General features: G+C 39.9%; 1 protein-coding gene across 7 annotated transcripts in view; it reads left to right on the top strand.

Moving 5' to 3' along the window:
- The window catches only part of CELF2 (CUGBP Elav-like family member 2), a 548,030-nt gene that overhangs the window by 507,744 nt on the left and 20,975 nt on the right, over positions 1 to 19,311 (top strand). For 6 of the 7 annotated variants that reach the window (XM_058804601.1, XM_058804598.1, XM_058804596.1 and 3 more), the window contains 2 exons: positions 764 to 898; positions 19,049 to 19,168. In XM_058804601.1, coding sequence (XP_058660584.1) covers positions 764 to 898; positions 19,049 to 19,168 — 255 coding nt within the window. Of the gene's footprint in view, positions 1 to 763; positions 899 to 19,048; positions 19,181 to 19,311 lie in introns of all 7 variants that reach the window. The other variant, XM_058804599.1, reaches the window with a different exon arrangement.

Genomic DNA, 19,311 nt, shown 5'->3' with positions numbered 1-19,311 from the left:
AATGCTGTGACAGTGAGAATCCATCTTTATGGAGATTATTGATTGTACTAACCTGAGTCTGCAGTACTTGTGTTTGAAAGTAGTATCACTCTCCATTATTGCAGGAGTTCTGAATTCCTAGAAAGTACCTCTCCTTCATTGCATTTTTTTTTCTTAAACATACTTCCCAAGTATTGTATTTAAATTCTCCTTTTTTGTTTTCATTATTTCCAGGTTGTTGTTAAGCTCCTCCATTTGAAATACAAAGTGTGCAGGGAGAAATAATATCTCTTGTAGGCAAACTAACATTCAGAAAAAAAATCAGACAAGTTTCTCGGCATTCAAACTGGGAAACATGGGAAACAAACTTTATTAATCCCAATTATATGACCCTGTCCTGAATGTGTTTTAAATGCTAGTTATCTTCTTTATATCCCCTGTTGTGTCAGGAAATAATATTGTGCCTGGGCTTCATGCAGAGTTTAAATGACTTTTAATTCTACACTTCCCTTAGAAGAGGCACAAACCAGGTTTAATTTTCCTCAAGTACAGGCTGGTGTCTTAGGTGCATTCTCTCAACTCCAAGGTAGAGAGATGAGAAATATTCCTCAGGAACTCTGAGATGTGGTTTGAGATTATAGATGTTTTGGGAATGAAAAGAATCGAGTTTATTGGCACGGTACACCCCAAGCTCCATGACCATTGAAAACAGCACTTTTTGATGATTATGATGATGGTGATGACGATTACCTGTTTTAATTAACCCTCTTGTTTCCCCACACAGGCATGAACGCTTTACAATTACAGAATTTGGCAACTTTAGCAGCCGCAGCAGCCGCCGCCCAGACCTCAGCTACCACCACCAATGCAAACCCTCTCTCCACAACGACTGGTGCTCTGGGAGCCCTCACAAGTCCTGGTAAGAGCAGAGTGCCTGCTTCCAACACACAAACTTGGCAGTTGAGGGCAAGGCGGGAGTAGAAATGCTGGTTCCATGTTGTGTCATGAGTTCCGTGCTCATGTAAATCGTGAAGAGCCTTTAAAAGCTGAATACATCGTTGTTGCTGTTATTTTCAAGGTAATAACTGCTTTTTCAAGCAGTCCAATGTGGGCATGTTTGCCTTTCCAGGTTCATTTCAGGGGCCATTAAAGCCTAACAGACCCATCTTAAAAATCTCTGTGTGAAAATTACAATTGCATGGGAAACCCAAGATAAAATTAACTTTTCACAAAGAATTCAGAACATGACCAAATCCTTCCCATCCAAAGGAAAATCAGCTGAGGTGGTTCTTTTTAATCCCCAAGATACTGATCTTTGTTTCCCATCACACACAAGTATTGCCTTTACTCCTCATGAATTTTTGTGAAGTCTTTTTTTTTCCTTTCTCTTGCTGGATCTCAGTTGAGCTTTCTTCTTTACTTTCTGAGTACACAGTTACAGAAGTGATATCCGATGCACAAGGAATACACAGCCAGATTCTGACTTCATTATGGGGGCAAAAGGGAAAAAAGAGGTGGAAATGCCTCCATGACCACCATGTGGATTTCCAGACATGCATGTCTGATGTGTCCAAAGCCCTAGAGAGAAACTGGGGCAAATTCAGGCTTAGGTAACACTTCAGAATATCCAGAATCCACAGAGAGAGATGTTGATTCAGTGTAGTTACTCTGGGTTTACAGGGATGTAGCTGAGTAGAGAATTCGGCCACTTATTGTTACATAAAGGCTGCAGGGTGTAATTATTTGCATCATGAAGTGTGTTTATTGCTGTTCTAAAAAACATTCATATTATTTTAGACACCACTAAAGAACATTTGTGTTTAATCTTGTTTAAGTGTGTATTTATCCCCCATGAAAATGTAATTCATGGCAGACTGAGCTCATCAGTAAGGAAAACAGTCTTCACTGCACAATAGAACTGGGACTGAGTGTGGTGCTGGGTCTTAGTGCTGGCCAGGGCTCCCATTATATTACAGTTTTATTGTTTGGGAGAGAGGTTAAATTTAAAGAAGCTTGGCTAAGCCTTTGTAGATTTTTCTGTTTCTGGCATGAGCCTCATCTTGACCTAAAAATAATATTCATTAGCGACATCTCTGAGAAGCAGGTTGGGTGAAAATAATTTTGGCTTGCTGATGTGTTTTTTTTTAAACCTGAGCAATCTCTTCCCTCTGTCCTGGAGCTGGGATTTAGCACTTCAGTGTTTCCATGTTACACCTGTCTAAATGCCACCCATTTATAGAAGCAGAAATGTTGCATTTCATGCACGCTCTGTGATATCTCTGCAGTTTAGCTGATAAATGTCCGAGCAGCCTTGTCCTCCCAAGACACACACAACAGATCTTGACCCACACTGACAAGAGCTCCCAGGGCAACTCAGTGCACTGCACTGCAGTGCAGAGGGGCTGGAAATTAACTCCCTTTTTCTTTGCTGCTCTGCAGCACAGTGGCACCAGAATGTTCCTGTTGTGCACTTTGTTTTGCCATGTACACAGAGAACTTGGATTCAGCCTTAAGGGCCACATTTCTCTCCTTCCCTATCCAACACAGTCTTCTTTTCCAGCCTGTCTGACTTGCTATTCCCTTTTAAGTTGATCTTGAGGCTCCCTGAGTACCTGGGAGGTTTTTTTATCTTATGTCCAGGTCTGCAGAGGCCCATGGTGGACAGGTGCTTCCACTGGGCTGGGCAGATCTATCTTTGGGGAAACTGGAGCTTCCCATTGCTCTGGGTGGTACTGGAGAGCAGATACCAAAGGTTTTTCCAAAGAGGTTAATGATTTTGGCCAGCACATTGAACTTGTGTTATTTTCAAAAAATTTGGGGTATTTAGCCTTTCAAATAGTGTCTTCAGAATGCCATTTGCCTTTGAAAGTCTTATAGATGGCACTTGTTTCTAATATTACCTTGAAAAATCTCTAATAGGTCCACTGACCTATTTATATTGCACAACCAGCCTAAAATCAAGCCTTGGTAAAATGTTCTTCAGTTTAACCTTCCTTATCTGGTTCCACATTCTCCACCCTATTACATGTAACCTGAATAATATCTTCAATGATTCTTCTCTGCTCCATGGAAAATGAATTTAGTTTGATAAAGTTTTTCATAGCAGCTCAAAGTGTTTCCACTAAAACTCAAAATATGTTGACAGAAAACATTTAAATCTGCTTTTCAATGTGTGGATGTTTGGAGGCCTTAAGGGTATTTTTTTGGTCTAGTTTTCCTTTAATAGAACACTTCAGCTTGTTGTGTTTCATAAGTGTAAATTATTTTGTCTGATTTCAAAGCCTGCACTAAGCCCAGGAAGAAATGTTTGCATCTCTCCAGATAATGCATTAAATTAATATTTTCTAGTTGAGAAAACAGCCCACATTTGTGGCAATGCAAAGGTAAATGCTTAAATTTAATCCTTTTCTAAATGTTGTTAAAGGCAAAATACTTCACAGAATGGAGATGGGCATAAGAGTCTTCTTCCAGTATGTCTTGAACCATGGCAGCCACATAAATCATATCCATGTTTCTATCCGGATATATCTCCCCTGAAAATCCCCCTCGAATCAATCTTTGACCAAAAGCTCTTGCTCTGTCCTTTGTAAACGTGTGTGTTAAAAGCTCCAAAAGACGGTTGTTTCACTCAAAATTCACCTTGCAGCTTAATGTTACATTGATAAGATTTAGCAACCATCAGTGCACCACACTAGTACCAAGGAGACAGTGCTCAGGCCAACTTCAATGCACTGGCAGCACAGAAAAACAGGCCAGGAAGTGAGGAGCCAGTGGGACATCTGATATTTGAGGATTTCCAAACAAATTAAACTCCCATCCATTCTGACTAAACAGCTTTGACCGCAACAGAGTCTGAGGACACTCGTTCTCCTCCATGTGCTAAATACTTTCTCTTAAGCTTGAAAGAGTATTCATTCAGAAAGAACAGAGACAATACAATCCCCCAAACTATTAATTTTTTTATAATTGTAAATTTATAATTTCAATTTTGCATACCCATGGAAGTGTCTCCCTACAGCATTGTTAGAAATGATTTTTTAAAAGCCTTTGCTTAAAAAAACATGAAAGATTAAGCTTTCATTTTAGTGAAAATCCCCTCAGGCAATAAATAGGTTCTTTTGTCTCTTGGCCCTGGAAAAAAAATTAAAATGGTTTAAATTGCCTATGGTTAAAGTAACTGTTTCTTGCAATTATCAGATGGTAGTGAATAAAAATTAAAATGAAATCATGAAAGACTAAAAACCAGGTAAAGGCATATTATGTCTTTCATGAGTTTCTCATGGGTCTTTTGAAGACTCATTTAATCATCTTTCTTGTCTTTTATTTTGATATGATAATTGTTTCTTTTATTTACTTTAATCACCTCTATTTAGTTAATTAATTCTTCACTTTATTTTCATTTCACTTGCTTAGGATGCTTTTTCTCTTTTAAAGACAGGTACCAGTACTATTTCATAGTGTTTTAAAGGCATGTATCTCTAGTATTTCATGACACAAGGATTTGGGCTGGGGTAGCTTTTTCCTGACTCCAGGTTTGCCTCATCCAGTTTGTCTCAGTTCCCTTTGGGTGGGAACCTGGAAGTTTCCATTTCTTGTTCACTGGAAAGGGATTTTGGAGGCACTGCCTCAACTGTAGGTATCCACACTGTAAACATCCCAATTTGGACAGGATGAATCCCAGCTGAGTGTCAGGAACCTTATTCTCTCCTCCAGAGACTGTCCTTGACACATCCTGTAAATGGATTGTGGAGCAGAGAACCCACAGAGAGGATGCAGGGATCATTCAGGGGGTGATGGGAATGCCTGGAGGTGCATGTGAAGGAGGGACATATGAGCTCAGAATCAAAGTATCTGCCTCTAACACTGCCTGACATTTTATTTCCCTAATTTTCCCAAGGGTAACAATGTGTGTTCTGACTGTCCTGGGTGGTACAGGGCTCATACAGCACTGTGAAACCTGGACCACTCAGAGCAGGTTGGTGAAAGCCATGTCCAGTCAAGGTCTGAGTATCTCCAAGGATGGAGATTCCACAGCCTCTGTGAGATCATTTCAGTTTTGTTTCTTCAAATTCACACATAAATGTTTGTTTCAGTAACCAGTAGAAAAACTCTACTATGTGTAAATGAAGAGACAAAACATCTAATTAAATATCCAAATTTATCTGCATGAACATACACAATATAATTTCTGAGCTGTGGGGGGATAGAATTGCTAAACCAGAAGCTAATTCAGTTTCTGACCTAGAAGCCTTCTTTTTCCATGACATTTTCATGATTATTTGATTCTCTAAACTATTATTTATTCACACAGCTGAACTAGCTATTCATGCTTCAGTAAAAAACTCTTTAGGTTTATCTGCTGTGTAAACCTAAGAGGAAATATTTGGGAGAGAAAATACTGATAGGGTAGAAAGTGAGAAAGTGATACTTTTTTCCTTTAATGATCTCTTAAAATCCAGCACAGCTTTTGTCATATTATGTCAGTATTCAGCCATTAACTCTTACACTGAAAAAAAAAAATTCTCCTCAGCACAAAGGTCTAAAAATACTCATTTTCAGACAGATACTGACATTGAAGAATAATAGTCCCCAAAAAAGGAAGACTGTGAAGTATAGAATAAACTGAAAAAGAAAAAAATTATACTGCCTTTCCTGTAAGAACTAATTCATTCTCTCCCTCTGGTCAAAGCAGAGAATTATAACTTATAGCTATCATCCGTGGCTCATTATTTTCTCTACCCCCTAATCTAGTATGAAGATTGTCTTTGTAAGTTGAAGGTGTTCATGTTGTGAGCACAATTGTTGAAATGGTAGAGATTTTATAGAATATACAAGATGCTTCAGCTGAGAAGCAGTGAAGAATGTTCAAATAACCATTCTTAGAAGATTTGCTTTTTGTTCACTTCAGTACAAAACATTTTTCTCCGATCAGTGGTGCAAGGCTGCCACCATGACATTTTGTTAGAGGCCAGTGCACCCGCTGAGATAGTTGTGATTTGCTTCCAGGATGATTCAAAAATAACCCTACCAGTAGGTGTGTAGGAAGGTCTGACAGTTTGCTAAAGACTGAATCGAAGTAGATGTCTCACGTTGGAAAAGATCGGTTTAAAATGCAGAATGGCACTCATCGTGCTATATAGTACAAATTGATTATTTTTCTGCCATTTCATGTGGAATTAATGCATGTTACATTATTGTAAAATCATTTAAAATAAGCTTTATTAGTTTTGAAGAACATAGCAAACATCTCTAGTATAATTCTCATTATTTTCAGGATAAAGATAAGGTTGATAAATGTATGACATAGCTTAAATAAAGGTTTTAAAATACAGTGGATGTACAGTGCACACACTTAACCCAAGCATATGGTTTTAAATTTTGTATTTAAGTCTAGTTATATAAATAGCATTGTTACTTTAGTGCTTGGAGGACAGAACATTTCAATGCCTTAACTGTCATCTCAGCACCAGTATTTTAAAAGAATGTGTTTTCAAGGAAGCTATGGAAGAAAACCTTGCCCTGCCCACATCCCAGTGCCTGTTACTGTACTGCATAGTTCAAGGAGATTTGTGGCAGGACAAGTATATTTCTGAGCTGTTGTGTGTCAGCTGGTCTTACACACTTGATGTTAGATTTCTGAGTCTGTGGTTAGGCTCCTCAATCAGTGAATTGATTTTGACTGCTCTCAGTGCCCACAGATTATGCTGCTTCTTGGAGATATATTGGTACTAAGCCCATCTGATTATTAGGCCACCCTTAAGGAGGCATGCAAGCACAAGCTGGAGCCAAAAATAGGAAACTGGGCATGTATTTTTGACCTATATTTGTATTGTTAATAATGTTTCAATATATCTTAAATGACTAAAGAAGAAAAGAGTGGGAATTGTGGCTAAGAACCTCCCAGAGTCCCAGTGCAGTAAAAGGGGAGGTGATGGATTCATATAGAGCCTCCCTGGAGCAGCACTGTCTGTCCCTGGTGTCCTCATTGGGAAAATGAGCCAGTGATGACCTGAGGGATGCTGATGGCAGCAGACAGGACATCAGCTCACTGGGATGACCTGTGCATATTTGTCCCTTAAAATGTGACAGGTCTCTGTACATTCTCCTCTCAGAAGGGTTTCTGAGCAGGCGCAGCCTGAAGAGTCCCGGGGATGTTCAGGCACTGAATGGGCTCAGGGTGGGCAGAAATGCTTTGTGAGGCTGCCTGACAACTGTAGGGGTCATTTTGGCAAAGCTCCTTATCAGTTTTAGAATCAACATTATCAATTTATGAATTTTTGGCACAAAAATCTCCAGCCGTTTCCTCAGAATTCCATTAATACCAAAGGACAGAAACGTGCATATTTTCAGTCAAGCAATGTGCTAGTTAAATTTTTTAGGTTTGTCTTTTTCTTTCAGGAAGCAGCATACAGTACTAAACCATGGATTAGTAGGATCTAATTCAACAGGAGACATGTTTGTTTTTTAAACATTATTACATTATCATCTTCCTAAGGTATTAAATCCGTTGCCTTAGCACATTTCAGGATTTACTTTGCTTGCAGTATACAAATAACACGTATAATACATTCTATTTTGTAAGTGTCTCTCTACCCCACTCTTAATCTCTATTTCAAGCTACAAGAATCCCAGTTTGTAAAGAAAAGCTTTTTTTTCATTCTGTTGGAAGCACTATTTGAAGTTCATTCAGGGTGGCTTTCTACTAAAGAAAGATGATAATATCAGCTTGCCTACACAGGTAGATATGTGAGCTTATATGTAACATATCTTACAAGAAGTTACAAGCCCAGAAAATGCTGCAGTTCATAATACCCAGGAAATAATGTAAATCTTAGAAAAACTCATGCATTTGAAGGAGCTTTCAACTACTGCTAACACTGTTCCTTCAGTCCTACTGGATTGTGCTTTTGTCCCTGGATACTCCTGGTCTGTTTACTCAAGGCAGAAAAATTATAATTAATGGTAAAAAATAATAATTTTTAAATCTTAATTTTATTCCATTTTTATTATGACTGATGTCTTAATTGTTTTAACATTCTCTCAGAAGAACTAGTTGCTTGGATATGGGACTACTGAATTATTTTATGCAATGGCCAAACAAAAATATCTCCAACAACTGCATGCGTTTAAAACCAAGTAAAGTAAAACCTCAACTGTCTTTGCTGTTTGCAGCACAAAAATGTGTAATATGGATGAAAAGAACCAGTGTCACAGTGAACTCGGTATGACTTTACAAATGGTCTGCAAAGGACCTGGCTGAGTAATTTTACATGAGGCAAGATAATCCTCAAGTTCTGCAGCTCCCAGGGGTGAGCAAGTGCATTTTGTGGATGTGCTATTGCAATAAAGCTGTGCTTGCACACCCCACTTAGAAACCCATCTGCCATGGAAATAATTGCAGGCACCTTCTGGATTCATAGCTCCATTTAACAACAAAAATTTTCAATATACGATTTAGCTCATCTCTATTCTAAAATGCCATGGATAGGACTCCTAAGTGTCTGAAGGAAAAAAAGTCTTTTAGAAACATCTTGTTGCAATAGAAAGACAAACACCTCCCAAGGACTGTTTACATTATCTTAAGACAGATATGTGAGAGAGGTGAAAAAGAAGATTAATCAGGCCACCCTCTCCCATATACTAGAATTTGAATTGGCATATATGTATGTGGTAAGCACTTGTAGAACAAAAACATTGCTTACCTTGAATCACAGCCTTGGACTTCGCTGACACTCTTCTTTCTTTTTTTCTTTTCCTTTTTTTTTTTTTTTTCGTGGAGAGATGCCACTGCATGTTTTTTGTCACTGCTTAGTGCTGAAAGTGTGTCAAAGATGTTGCAGGCACACCAGGGGCCATGGGAAGGAACCTGTGCTCCAGGCAGGAGATCCTGGCCTCCAGTAGAGCCTTCTTGATTTTAGATCAGGAGTTCTTTGGAAAGTGATTTATAAGTGGCTGTATTCTGATGCAGCTCCACATGGAGGTCATTTCAGCATCAGGGCATGCATCTCAGAACAATAGCCTGCTCCAAATTGTGTGAGATAGCTGTAATAAACATGAGAGCACAGCTGGAAGTTCCCTGTAGAAATGGCTTTGATGTGAACTCAGTGGTGCTTCAACGAGCACAGCCACAGCCCTTGGCCCCACTGAGCCCTAAGTGCTCAGCAATTCTTCTTTGTTTTCCTCATATTGTGGTGATTCAATTTGGTTTGATTTCATTTAGAGTTACAGCTGGAAATATATGATGGTCAGCTATGAAGCTGAACTCAAGCCAGTTCACTGTGCATTGTAATTCTGTTCCCAAGCCACTCTAAAGCACTTCCCACCCAAAACCAAAGGTGATTTACCATTGTAGTGTGCTGGGGAGAATGCACAACATGTTGCAGGCACAAGATTGAGGTACAGCTTGTAGTTTATGCTAGAGGTGGATTTTTTAGTTTATGCTAGAAGTCTTCACTGGGAAATGCATTTCAACAGAACAGAAGCATCAGTGTGGAATTGGCCAAGAATATTGACTTGCTTTTTACTCTCTCTTTCTTTGTCTTCAAAATCTCATAGGAAAATGTGCCTTTAAACACCAAGATTCACAATACCAGCCTAGATGCACAAAGACATGCCCAATCAATAAACCCTTGCTTGTTAATATACCTTCTGCCAGATAGATAGGTTTGGAGGAAAATTTTGGAACAGCGGACAAACTACAAAAATAACCAACTAATAAGTTTGTCTGCTGTACCTGTGGTACCTCTGCATGCTCTTTTCTCCTCCTTCTTTGCTGTGGAAGGTGCATGGTGTAGATACTGTAATTTCACAACAATCATAAATGTCAAGTTAGGTGTTAACATCAACAAGTTATTAAAATGAGTGTCCCTGATTTTCACTTCTCTCAAGCTTTCTTAGCTCTCAAAAACCCATGCAGTGCTGAATAGTATGGATTTGTGAGCCTAAAGTTATTCTCCCATTGTTGAAGGCCTTGGCCTCTGAATTTGCAAAAAATTTTAATGAATTGGTTCACCTCTTTATGTTTTTTGTGGGTTTTTTTTCTTATTCTTGTAAAAGTCAGTGTTTAAAAATGACTTAAAAAAATATAAACCTGTTTTCAGAAAGCCAGAACCAGAAGGATCACCATGGGGAAAGGCTCCTTCCTCTCCTCTCCCTCTCTGTCATGCTTTCTCTCATTTGCACATGCATGCACACAGATACAAAAAAAGAGACCAGATGTTGAGTGCATGGTGTTCCTCCCTTCCTCCTTTGCTCACTGCTGCTTCTCTTTCCCTGTTCCTTGAGAAGAAATGGACAGTATTTCATGGGCACAGTTCGCCTGTGAGTAATGAAGAAGCAGAGGGGCACTGACTTACTGAAGAAAGGCTGTGATATTGGTATATGTCTTTCTATATTGTCATTCTTGTTTCCCCTGACTCTTTCTTGCTCTCTTGCTTTTCTGGTGCACTTTCCCTGGAGTGCATCTGTCACTTTAATTTTATCCTATCCAAGCACAAGCAGAGCACTTAAACTTCCTAGAATCTTCCTTTTTGACATGTCAGACAGCACTTCCGAGACACCAGAAAATGTGCAAGTTTTTACTTCTTCCTCCATACCAATGGCAATGTGTTTGTCAGAGGACCTTATGGAAAGTACACCACTCCAGACCAGGAAAATCTACCTCACCTTTGCCAAAATCTGCCCTGAGAAACAGAACCAGGGCCTGCTGGTACAGTTAGCAGCAGGGAGGCCACCAGTCTGTGCAGGGGTGGAAACTCAGATTGGCTGGAGATCACGGTAAAGGGCAGACAATTTAATGCCACTCACACATGGTAGTTAGATCAGAATACTGATGAGCCCTAGTGAAAGGCCAACTGCATCTTCTTTTAGCAAAAATATTAAAATGCCCCCATTTCTCCCCCCTCCCCCTCCAGATTCTCCACAAGAATAAATTAGAACTTGGAGGTGTGGTTATTATCACAGAATAATTAGACCCCATGGGATTAGAGACACTCAACGTTTGCTAATGCCCCTGGGTTGTGATTATCTAATAATGATGATGCCTCTGTCATTGCTTAATTATTCTTCCCCTTTAAAATGTACCTTCTGCAGTCAGAGCCCGTAGGATGAGCTCATTTCAGCCAGAAACTCCACTGCAAATTCCTGAGAGCAATGTCACACGGGCACCATGATTGACTTGCCCACTTCTCCCCCACACTGTGTTTATAATCCTCATTTCATAAACTCCAGCATTACTATATTTGAATCCTTCCCCTTTTCCATAAGACATTTCATTTGGGTGTTCAGGAGAAAACTCTGTGGCCTCCATCTCTTCAAAACAAACAGTTGGGTTAGTGCTACATAAAGATAACACACCTTAATTGATTGACCTTAAATATATAAGATCAGATCTTTGCAGAATCCCTCCTAACTCCAGGTCAGTGGTTCAGACTCCCATCTACATAAGAGCCTCCTTCAGCTGGGTGCTATTCTCTGTTTAAGAGAGTGCCATCACAGAACTAAGATAATATAACCAAAGTCAGAAGCTTTGCACAGACTTTGTCCAACACAACAAAACTTTGCCCAATATCTTTCATCTTTCAGTCAGGCCAGCAGGTGTTCCTCATGTTTAGATACAGTTTTCAAGACACAGTTCCAAACATCATTGGTTATTGCAACTAAAGATTAGAAAGAAAACAGAGAACGCAGCCTTAATCTGATTATTCTTAAATCCAGCGTTGTCTCTTAGCTTTATTATCCCTCTTGGACTAAGCAAGGGACAAAGGCATATTTTGTTTACCCAAGAGATTTTGTGTAGTAAACAGAGATTTTAAATTCATTTGGTTAAAATTAGAGATTTCTACTTTGGATTTAAGATTTATTTTTCTTTTGTCCTTATAATTCTCTTATAAACTCTAACTTTTTTTTTATGTTACTGACTGAGGAACTGTTAGAAATATTTTTTTTAATGACCTTTACTCTCTTTGTTTGATTTCTTTATATCCTTTCTTTACATTCTTCTACTGTGATTTTATTTTCTGTTGCACATTGCTGAATCTAAGAGGAATCCAAAACCTCAAGGAAAGATCCAAGGTCAGAACTTCTTTTGTTGGATTGTTGTAGGTTGGGCCCTAGAAACTTCACCCACACAGTTTAGTTGTGGCAGCCTAGAACCAAAACCACAGATGAGAGTTAAGTGGCATTTTCAATGTCAACCTCTGCTTCTGTAAACAGACCCAAGAACAGAAACTGGTTCTACTGTTCAGTTTTCAACACATCTTCATTCTTCAGCCTTCTTTCATTCTGCCTTAGTGTGAGCTGACTTTCTCTGCTTTTCTCCTACGCTGCTCTAATTCCCATAGAATAATTGAGGTTGGAAGACCAGCTGAGTCTGTGACCCAACTCCCTGCTCCTCTGAGATCAGGTTGATCCAAATAAATCTCAAAAACCTCCAAGAACATGGATGGAGCAATCTGGGTAATCTGTTCCAGTGCTTGTACAAATGTTTATAGTTGGAATCTCCCTTGTTTCAATGTACTTCTCATCTTCCCTGCATGTGCTGTTGCTCTATCTAGTGGATGAACTCCTTTTAGGCACTGAGGGGCTGCTTTAGGTTCACCTAGAGCTGTGTTTTCTCCAGCCTGAACAAGCCCAGCTCATTACAGGATGATCCTGGAGCCCCTGACCAACTTGCTGACCTTCCACTGAGCTCCCTCCACCTGATCGATGTTCTCCTTGCAATGAGGAGCCCAAATCTGCATGTAATATTCAGATGTGATCCAACAAGCACAAAAGAGGAAACCTGGATTTCCTGGTTCCTCTTCCACAGTCCAGGGTGCTGCTTGGTTTATTTGCTGCCAGGGCATGCTGATGGCTCAGGTCACCTCCCACCAAGACCCACCCCCACGGGTTCTTTCAGCAAAGCTTCTCCCCAGCCCCATCCATCCCCTGCTGTGTTATTGAAGGGGATTATTCCTCCCCAGGTGCAGGACTTTGCATCTATCCTTGTTAAATTTCATAAGGCTCATGCTGGCCAGTTCTGCCCATCTGAATTCCTCTACACGTCAGCCATTTAGTCAGCACCAGTGTCTGATCCATTTTATCTGGACCTTGGAGTCAGTGAGCTTAGGAAGGCAGCAGAAAATCAGAAATACACCCAAATTCAATACAAGAAAGAGAATTCTGGACTTTGACAACTGCCAATACAGATCTGCCAGGAGTGTCTCCCAAAAGAGAACATTTTCTCTGCAGCTTCTCATGCTTTGCCACAGAGATGCTGAACCTAAAATTTGTGGGCAGTATTGATCCCTGGTGCACTACTACATCATCTTAACTGGAGCAAAAGAAGTGCTTTGAACACTGAGCTATTTAAACTCTCCATTAAGTAAAACAGTAAGAACAAAGTTGTGGTTCATAAGTGAGTGGTGATAGGCAAGTGGCTGATATCAGACCAAACACTGAGCTTCCTGTTGTGCCATGCATTTGTAGTGACAGACAATTGTGCAGTGTAACCAAGGGCTGCCTAAAGGAAAGCTGTCAGCAGGGCTGACACAGTTGCTTACCATGCTGGATCTCTGTGTGGAAAGTCCCAGCATAGTTAAGCCAGTCTTGGAGCTGCCCTGGAGCCCTGCAGCGCCAGAATCTGGTTCTGCTCCAGAAACATTATAGCTGCTCTTCACATGGATGGGGTTGGCAGGGTGTAGAGCAGATCTCCATGCCCAGAAAGAGCTGAAGCTGCTCCTGCTTTTCTTTGCCCATTCTCTCCACTAGTCCTGCCCTAAAACCAAAATAATGTTTCCAATAAGAATCTTCACTTAAATTGTTTATAATGCCTCATGTGCTTAGTATTTTACTCCAAGACTCCCAGTTTTTGTATCATTTCCAGACAGGATGCTCATGTTGGAAAAGGAGGAAGGGAAAAGGACAAGGTGGAGAGGAATGGATAAGTACACAGTTTATACTGTCCTTGAATAGTGCCAATTTAGCACATATAGCAGGGTGTTTCCACTGCAGGATTTTTTGTGCTATAGGACTTTGCTGAAAAGTCATTGAATTTTTTTTTTTCAGTTAGACATTTACAAAAAAAAAAAATTAAGGAAAGAATGAGCCTGACTACACACTGCACACCATTTCTCTGCTAAAACATAGTGGCACATGTGTGATTGGAATAGGTCCTTTCCTTCAGTGCCACAGTCAGAGGTGGGTTATTGAGTTCTTTGTCTTCAGCAGCCTTCCTGCACCCTGACCTCCACTGTGGGAAAAGGATTCCTGAATTTGCTCAGAGAGATGGAGCACCTCTCCTGTGGGGAAAGGCTGAGGGAGTTGGGGTTGTTCAGCTTGGATAAAGCTCCAGGGAGACTTTATTGCAGACTTTCAGTACTTCAAGTGAGCCTGCAAGAAAAATCAGGACAAACCTTTCAGCAGAGTCTGTAGAAATAGGACAAGAGGGAATGCTTTTAAACTAAGAGGGTAGATTTAGACTAGAAACAAGGAAATTTTTTTATTATGAGAGTGGTGAGACGCTGGCACAGGTTGCCCAGATGTGGTGGCTGTCCATCCCTGGAAACATTCACAGTCAGGTTGGATGGGGCTTTGAGCAACCTGTTCCAGTTGGAGATCACTCATTGCTGGTCTTTAAAAATGCCTTCCAACTTAAACCATTCTATGATTCACTTTATAAATTGGCCTGAGACATGAGAGGGGTGGGATTTGCCCAAGGCTGTACTGCAGACAAGCACAGGTCTGGGGTTTCAGTAGAGCAAGAAGCTCTGCCAAGGGCACTCCTTGGTCTGAGGTGTAGGAAGGAAAACAGGCATGACAAAAAATGTGCCTGTGCCTCCAAGATAGAGCATTCTGAGAGACAGGCAGCAACTGTGAAGGAGCAGAAGGTCTTGCCACAAAAATCATAGCAATTGCTTTCACCAGAAGTTTAAGGGAAAAATGGGAAAGGCATCAGTAGCATCTGGGAGTTGAACTCATCCACATGGTCTTTAGGGCAATTCAGCCCAACCTGAAACAGAAATCTAAAGGCAGGGTGTCTGAATTGAAGGTCATTAAATCTCAGAAACAGTCTAGTTTTGACCAGACTAGCTTAAACCAACAACGAGGCTGCCAAAGGTGGGGAAATTAATTCTATCCACAGTGTGTGTAGCAAAGCCAAAGAAATATTTACACATCATTGCCTTTCCTAGATGCTGTTATCCTGAATCTAGTTTTCCAGCTGAGGCAAATCCAGATGATGTAAATCATTATGACTCTATTGACATAAGCTAGCCAAAAGAATGGCCAAAAGTTTCTGTGCTAATTCCTGTTGTTTTTCTAGGTTGGCATAGTTTTTAGGAATTGTGTTGAAGTGTTATTTAAATTAAAATTTAAAAGAGAAATGGCTCATTGCAGTTAAAAAAAAATATTACTGACCTAAAAGGTGTTATAACCATTTGTAGGCAGAAGTGAATGTTTTGAGAACATTTGAAAATGCCAGCTCCTTCCAGCCTTAAAGACCTCCATGAGTGCAGCATTACCAGTTAAACACAAATATCTGTATTGTGTAGAGTAGCCACTCCAAATAAAATCATGTTTTCTGTGTCAAAGAGAACTCTGTCAATGAATATATTAACCAAAGGCCAAGTTTCTTGGCTTGAAGCAAAAATTTCCTCAGTTAAATGGAGGAAGCACAATAAGAGCAGGGGCGGGCACTGAACTCTTCTCTGTGGTGCCAAGTGACAGGACCTGAGGGAATGGCCTGAAGCTGAGTCAGGGGAGGTTTAGGGTGGGTATCAGGAAAAGGTTCTGCACCCAGAGGGTGGTTGGGCACTGGAAGAGGCTCCTCAGGGCAGTGGTCACAGCACCGAGCCTGACAGAGCTCAAGTAATGTTTGGACAATGCTCTCAGGCACAGAGTGTGACTCTTGGGGTGTCCTGTGCAGGGCCAGGAGTTGGACTTGATAATCCTTGTGGGTCCCTTCCAACTCAGCATATTCTGCAATTCTGTGAATGTTCTGGCGTGGAGGCTGAAAAGGGAGTTGTGATTTTTTTCTTTCTTTCTTTCTTTCTTTTTTTTTTTTTTTTTTTTTTTCATTTATTTGGTTTCAGAGGAGCCTGGTAAAACCCAATTTATAAATTATGTAGGTAGCCAATCTATTTTTGTCTTCTGGACAACTAAAAGACATAAATATAGAAAGTATTCTGACAGTGAATTATTCTTCCTTTGCCATTACTCTGAGCATTTGTGGATCCTGAGAGTTTTGCTGACACAAGAGAGTTATACAGGTTCCCCCAAAGTAGTGCAGTCATTTGCTGTTACCACAGGCATGTGATTTTTCTTCTTTCCCTTCAGTTTAATATATGTTACAATTTTTTAGTTGAAATAAACTAGAAAATGGCAAAGGACAGGAGAAGCATAGTCCTTGTCTCTAGATAGATTTCATCTGGGAGCACACAAAGCAAAAACTTTCAGCTGGTATAAGCCTTCACACTTGTCTTGTAGGACCTTTTAACTTTTGTTTCATCTTCCTTTAGATTTCTGGGGGACAAGACATGCCATTGCTTCATCTGTTGGGTTTATACTGCATTTTGTTAAAAATGTTCACCTCTGTTAATATTTTGGACATTTTATAGCCTCTTTATGGTAATATTTTACTTACCACTGTCTTCACCTTTATTTCATACACGTAGGTGTCAATCAGTTAGTGTGGGGTCTCTCAGGAATCCTCATGCAGAGGTTGCTTGATGTCTCCAAGCACCCTAAAAAAAGGAGTTCCCCTCATTTGTATTCACCTCCTGTTCAGTAAGATGGTGGAAACCACACTGTGTTCAGTTTCTTCCTTCTCAAAGAAGTATTAAGCCAAAGAGGGTTCATATGCATTGTCCCATTGCATCTGTGACAGAAGAAACACCACAACAATATGACACTCATTCCTGAGGTGCTGAATGTGCCAAGTCTTTATTCAGGCAAACTAGATAATCTGCACTGCAGCTTCAAGTGGGAGAAGCACTGAGGCACCTGCTCTTTATTTGCCTGATGGAATAAAGAAACTTGACACCAAAAAAAAAGAAAAGAGATGTTGGCCCCAGTTACTGACCATCCCTGGAGCATGTGTTTGAGCAGCCAGGAATAAAACCCCAATATTTCACTGTGGGCTGCACAAGAGGGAAGGTTTTAAGCAGATTTTTTTTTGCCTTCTCCAACAGATGTGTTGACAATCCATAAGCATATGGCTCTTGTTCACAGGAGCTATTTGCCCTCAGCTTTAATGTAATTTACAGGCAGTTCCCAGTCCCCATTTCTCTCATTTCTTAACTATATGTGTTTACTCAAGAGAAAATGGTAATAATCCTCTAAAGCAGAAAATGGATGGAATTTAGTCCAGTCAAAACTAATCAGATCCTTCAGATTTGAGTTTTATATACTTCATTTAAATCTTTTGCTAATGAGCATTGACAGAAACACAGACAGTGTTGGTCACAGGGAATTCACTTTGGGTTTTTCTCTGTTGGTGCCTACATTATCTGGAAAAAGTGGTGGTTTTAACTCGTTTTTTTTTTTTAATTACTTTTTTAAATCAAAGACATTGTTGGATTCTTATTGCTTTGTGGGGACAGATTGAATAATCAAAGCTGCTTCTGTTTGCAACATACAAAATTATTCGAGTTAACATTGCAGATGCTAAGAGACAAGGACTGCATAACAGAGTCTGGAAATCTCTCTTCCCCCACAGCAAGAATGTTCTTTGTACTTTGAGGCCCCAAGAGTGTGAAAACTTGTCTTTGGTGGGTCTTAATGTTGCAAAGGCAGGTTATTTGTAGGTTAGGGCTTCAAGGTTTACCCACAGAGCGAAAAAGTTACTTCCTACTTTCCTTGCTGCATCCTGTCAGCTCTAGAGACTTCACTTTCTTGAGGGTTCAGTGAGTAATCTGATGTGTTTGACAGCCCAAAAAAGCATCACATAAAAGTGGTCTTAACTATTTCATACCTAGGTAATGAATAGGAGCAAAAAAAGCCTGGCTGTAGACATGGTGTGTCTCCAGTACATCATCAACAAAACTCTGACTTTAAATATTTGCTTTTCCTAAGATAATGCATTGTTATAACAGGGGGAAAAAAAAGAAAAAAAAAGGAATTCTTTATGACTGATACATGAAAGTAGGGCTCAGGAGATGCACTAAAAACTTAATTGCTTCTGCAGCTTTTATGAGTGTGATTCATCTGGTAAGCCTTTACCTAGCTGTGAGTTAAGTGTTTAATCTACACTGGTTATTCAAAGCACTGCTGTGAGACAGACAGGTATTTCTAGTTCACCCAACCTATCCCAAATGATGACTTTTTACTACATTCTATGACAAGTGAGTCTATTTCTCTCTCTAAACACCCAATTTAGATGGATTCATCTCACCACCTTCATCATTCCCTTGACATTGTAGCATCAAGAACATCTTTTCCCCTCTGGCAGAGCTTTTTGGGGATACATACAGTATCACAGGAGTGCATATACATGATTCTCTATGTACAAAGGCCAGGATAAATACCTCCAGTAAAATACATTTTGTATTTGCCTGGTCATTCTTCTTATTCTAATCTTCAGGACTTTAAATGAAGTTTATACAGTGTCCTAGAGCATAGTGTCTTCACTTAGAATAATTTAACTTACTCTTAGAACATTTGGGGCCCAGAATAGTAATCTGCTGTATGACAAAATTACTGAGTAATTCTTGTTTGTGTAATGATGGACTTGGAGGCCTGTGGCAAAATCTCAAAAGCCTGGTTAGCTGGTCAACCTGGTTTGTTAGATTGATTGACAAACTTTTGAGAAAGTATCTGATCCCAGACATACTGGTTTGGCATTATATTTGCAAATAATAGCACTGAATTTGTGATCTAGTATTTGCAGTTCTAGGCTCATCAACACTTCCCATGAACAATCACACTCTTAATGTCTTGAACAAGATTGGTCTCGTTGATCTCATTTTTTTTTTTCCTTTTCCTTGCAAGTAGCCCTGTTGTGCTCCTGTGTGAGATTGTAAGCTGCTCTGTGATCAAATAAAATAAACAAAGTTAATTGCCTTAATTTTACTATGGTTTTTTTTCCTTTCAGTGGCTGCATCAACTGCTAATTCCACAGCTGGTGCGGCCATGAATTCTTTGACTTCTCTGGGTACTCTCCAAGGACTGGCTGGAGCCACTGTTGGACTGAATAATATTAATGCACTAGCAGGTACCGTAAACAGTGAGTATTTATTGCTGTGGTGGACAGCCTTCCCCAATAATCATGCCACAAAAACTATCAATTGCAAAGTGATAATATGGTTTTTAATCTCTACACCAAATAAGGGGGTCAAGTTGATTCAGTTCCATACT

The sequence above is a fragment of the Ammospiza caudacuta genome, chromosome 5 (assembly GCF_027887145.1).
Source record: "Ammospiza caudacuta isolate bAmmCau1 chromosome 5, bAmmCau1.pri, whole genome shotgun sequence".
NCBI classification, from domain to species: Eukaryota; Metazoa; Chordata; class Aves; order Passeriformes; family Passerellidae; genus Ammospiza; species Ammospiza caudacuta.
The sequence above is the reverse complement of the archived record's forward strand: the minus strand, read 5'-3'. Positions and strand labels throughout refer to the sequence as shown.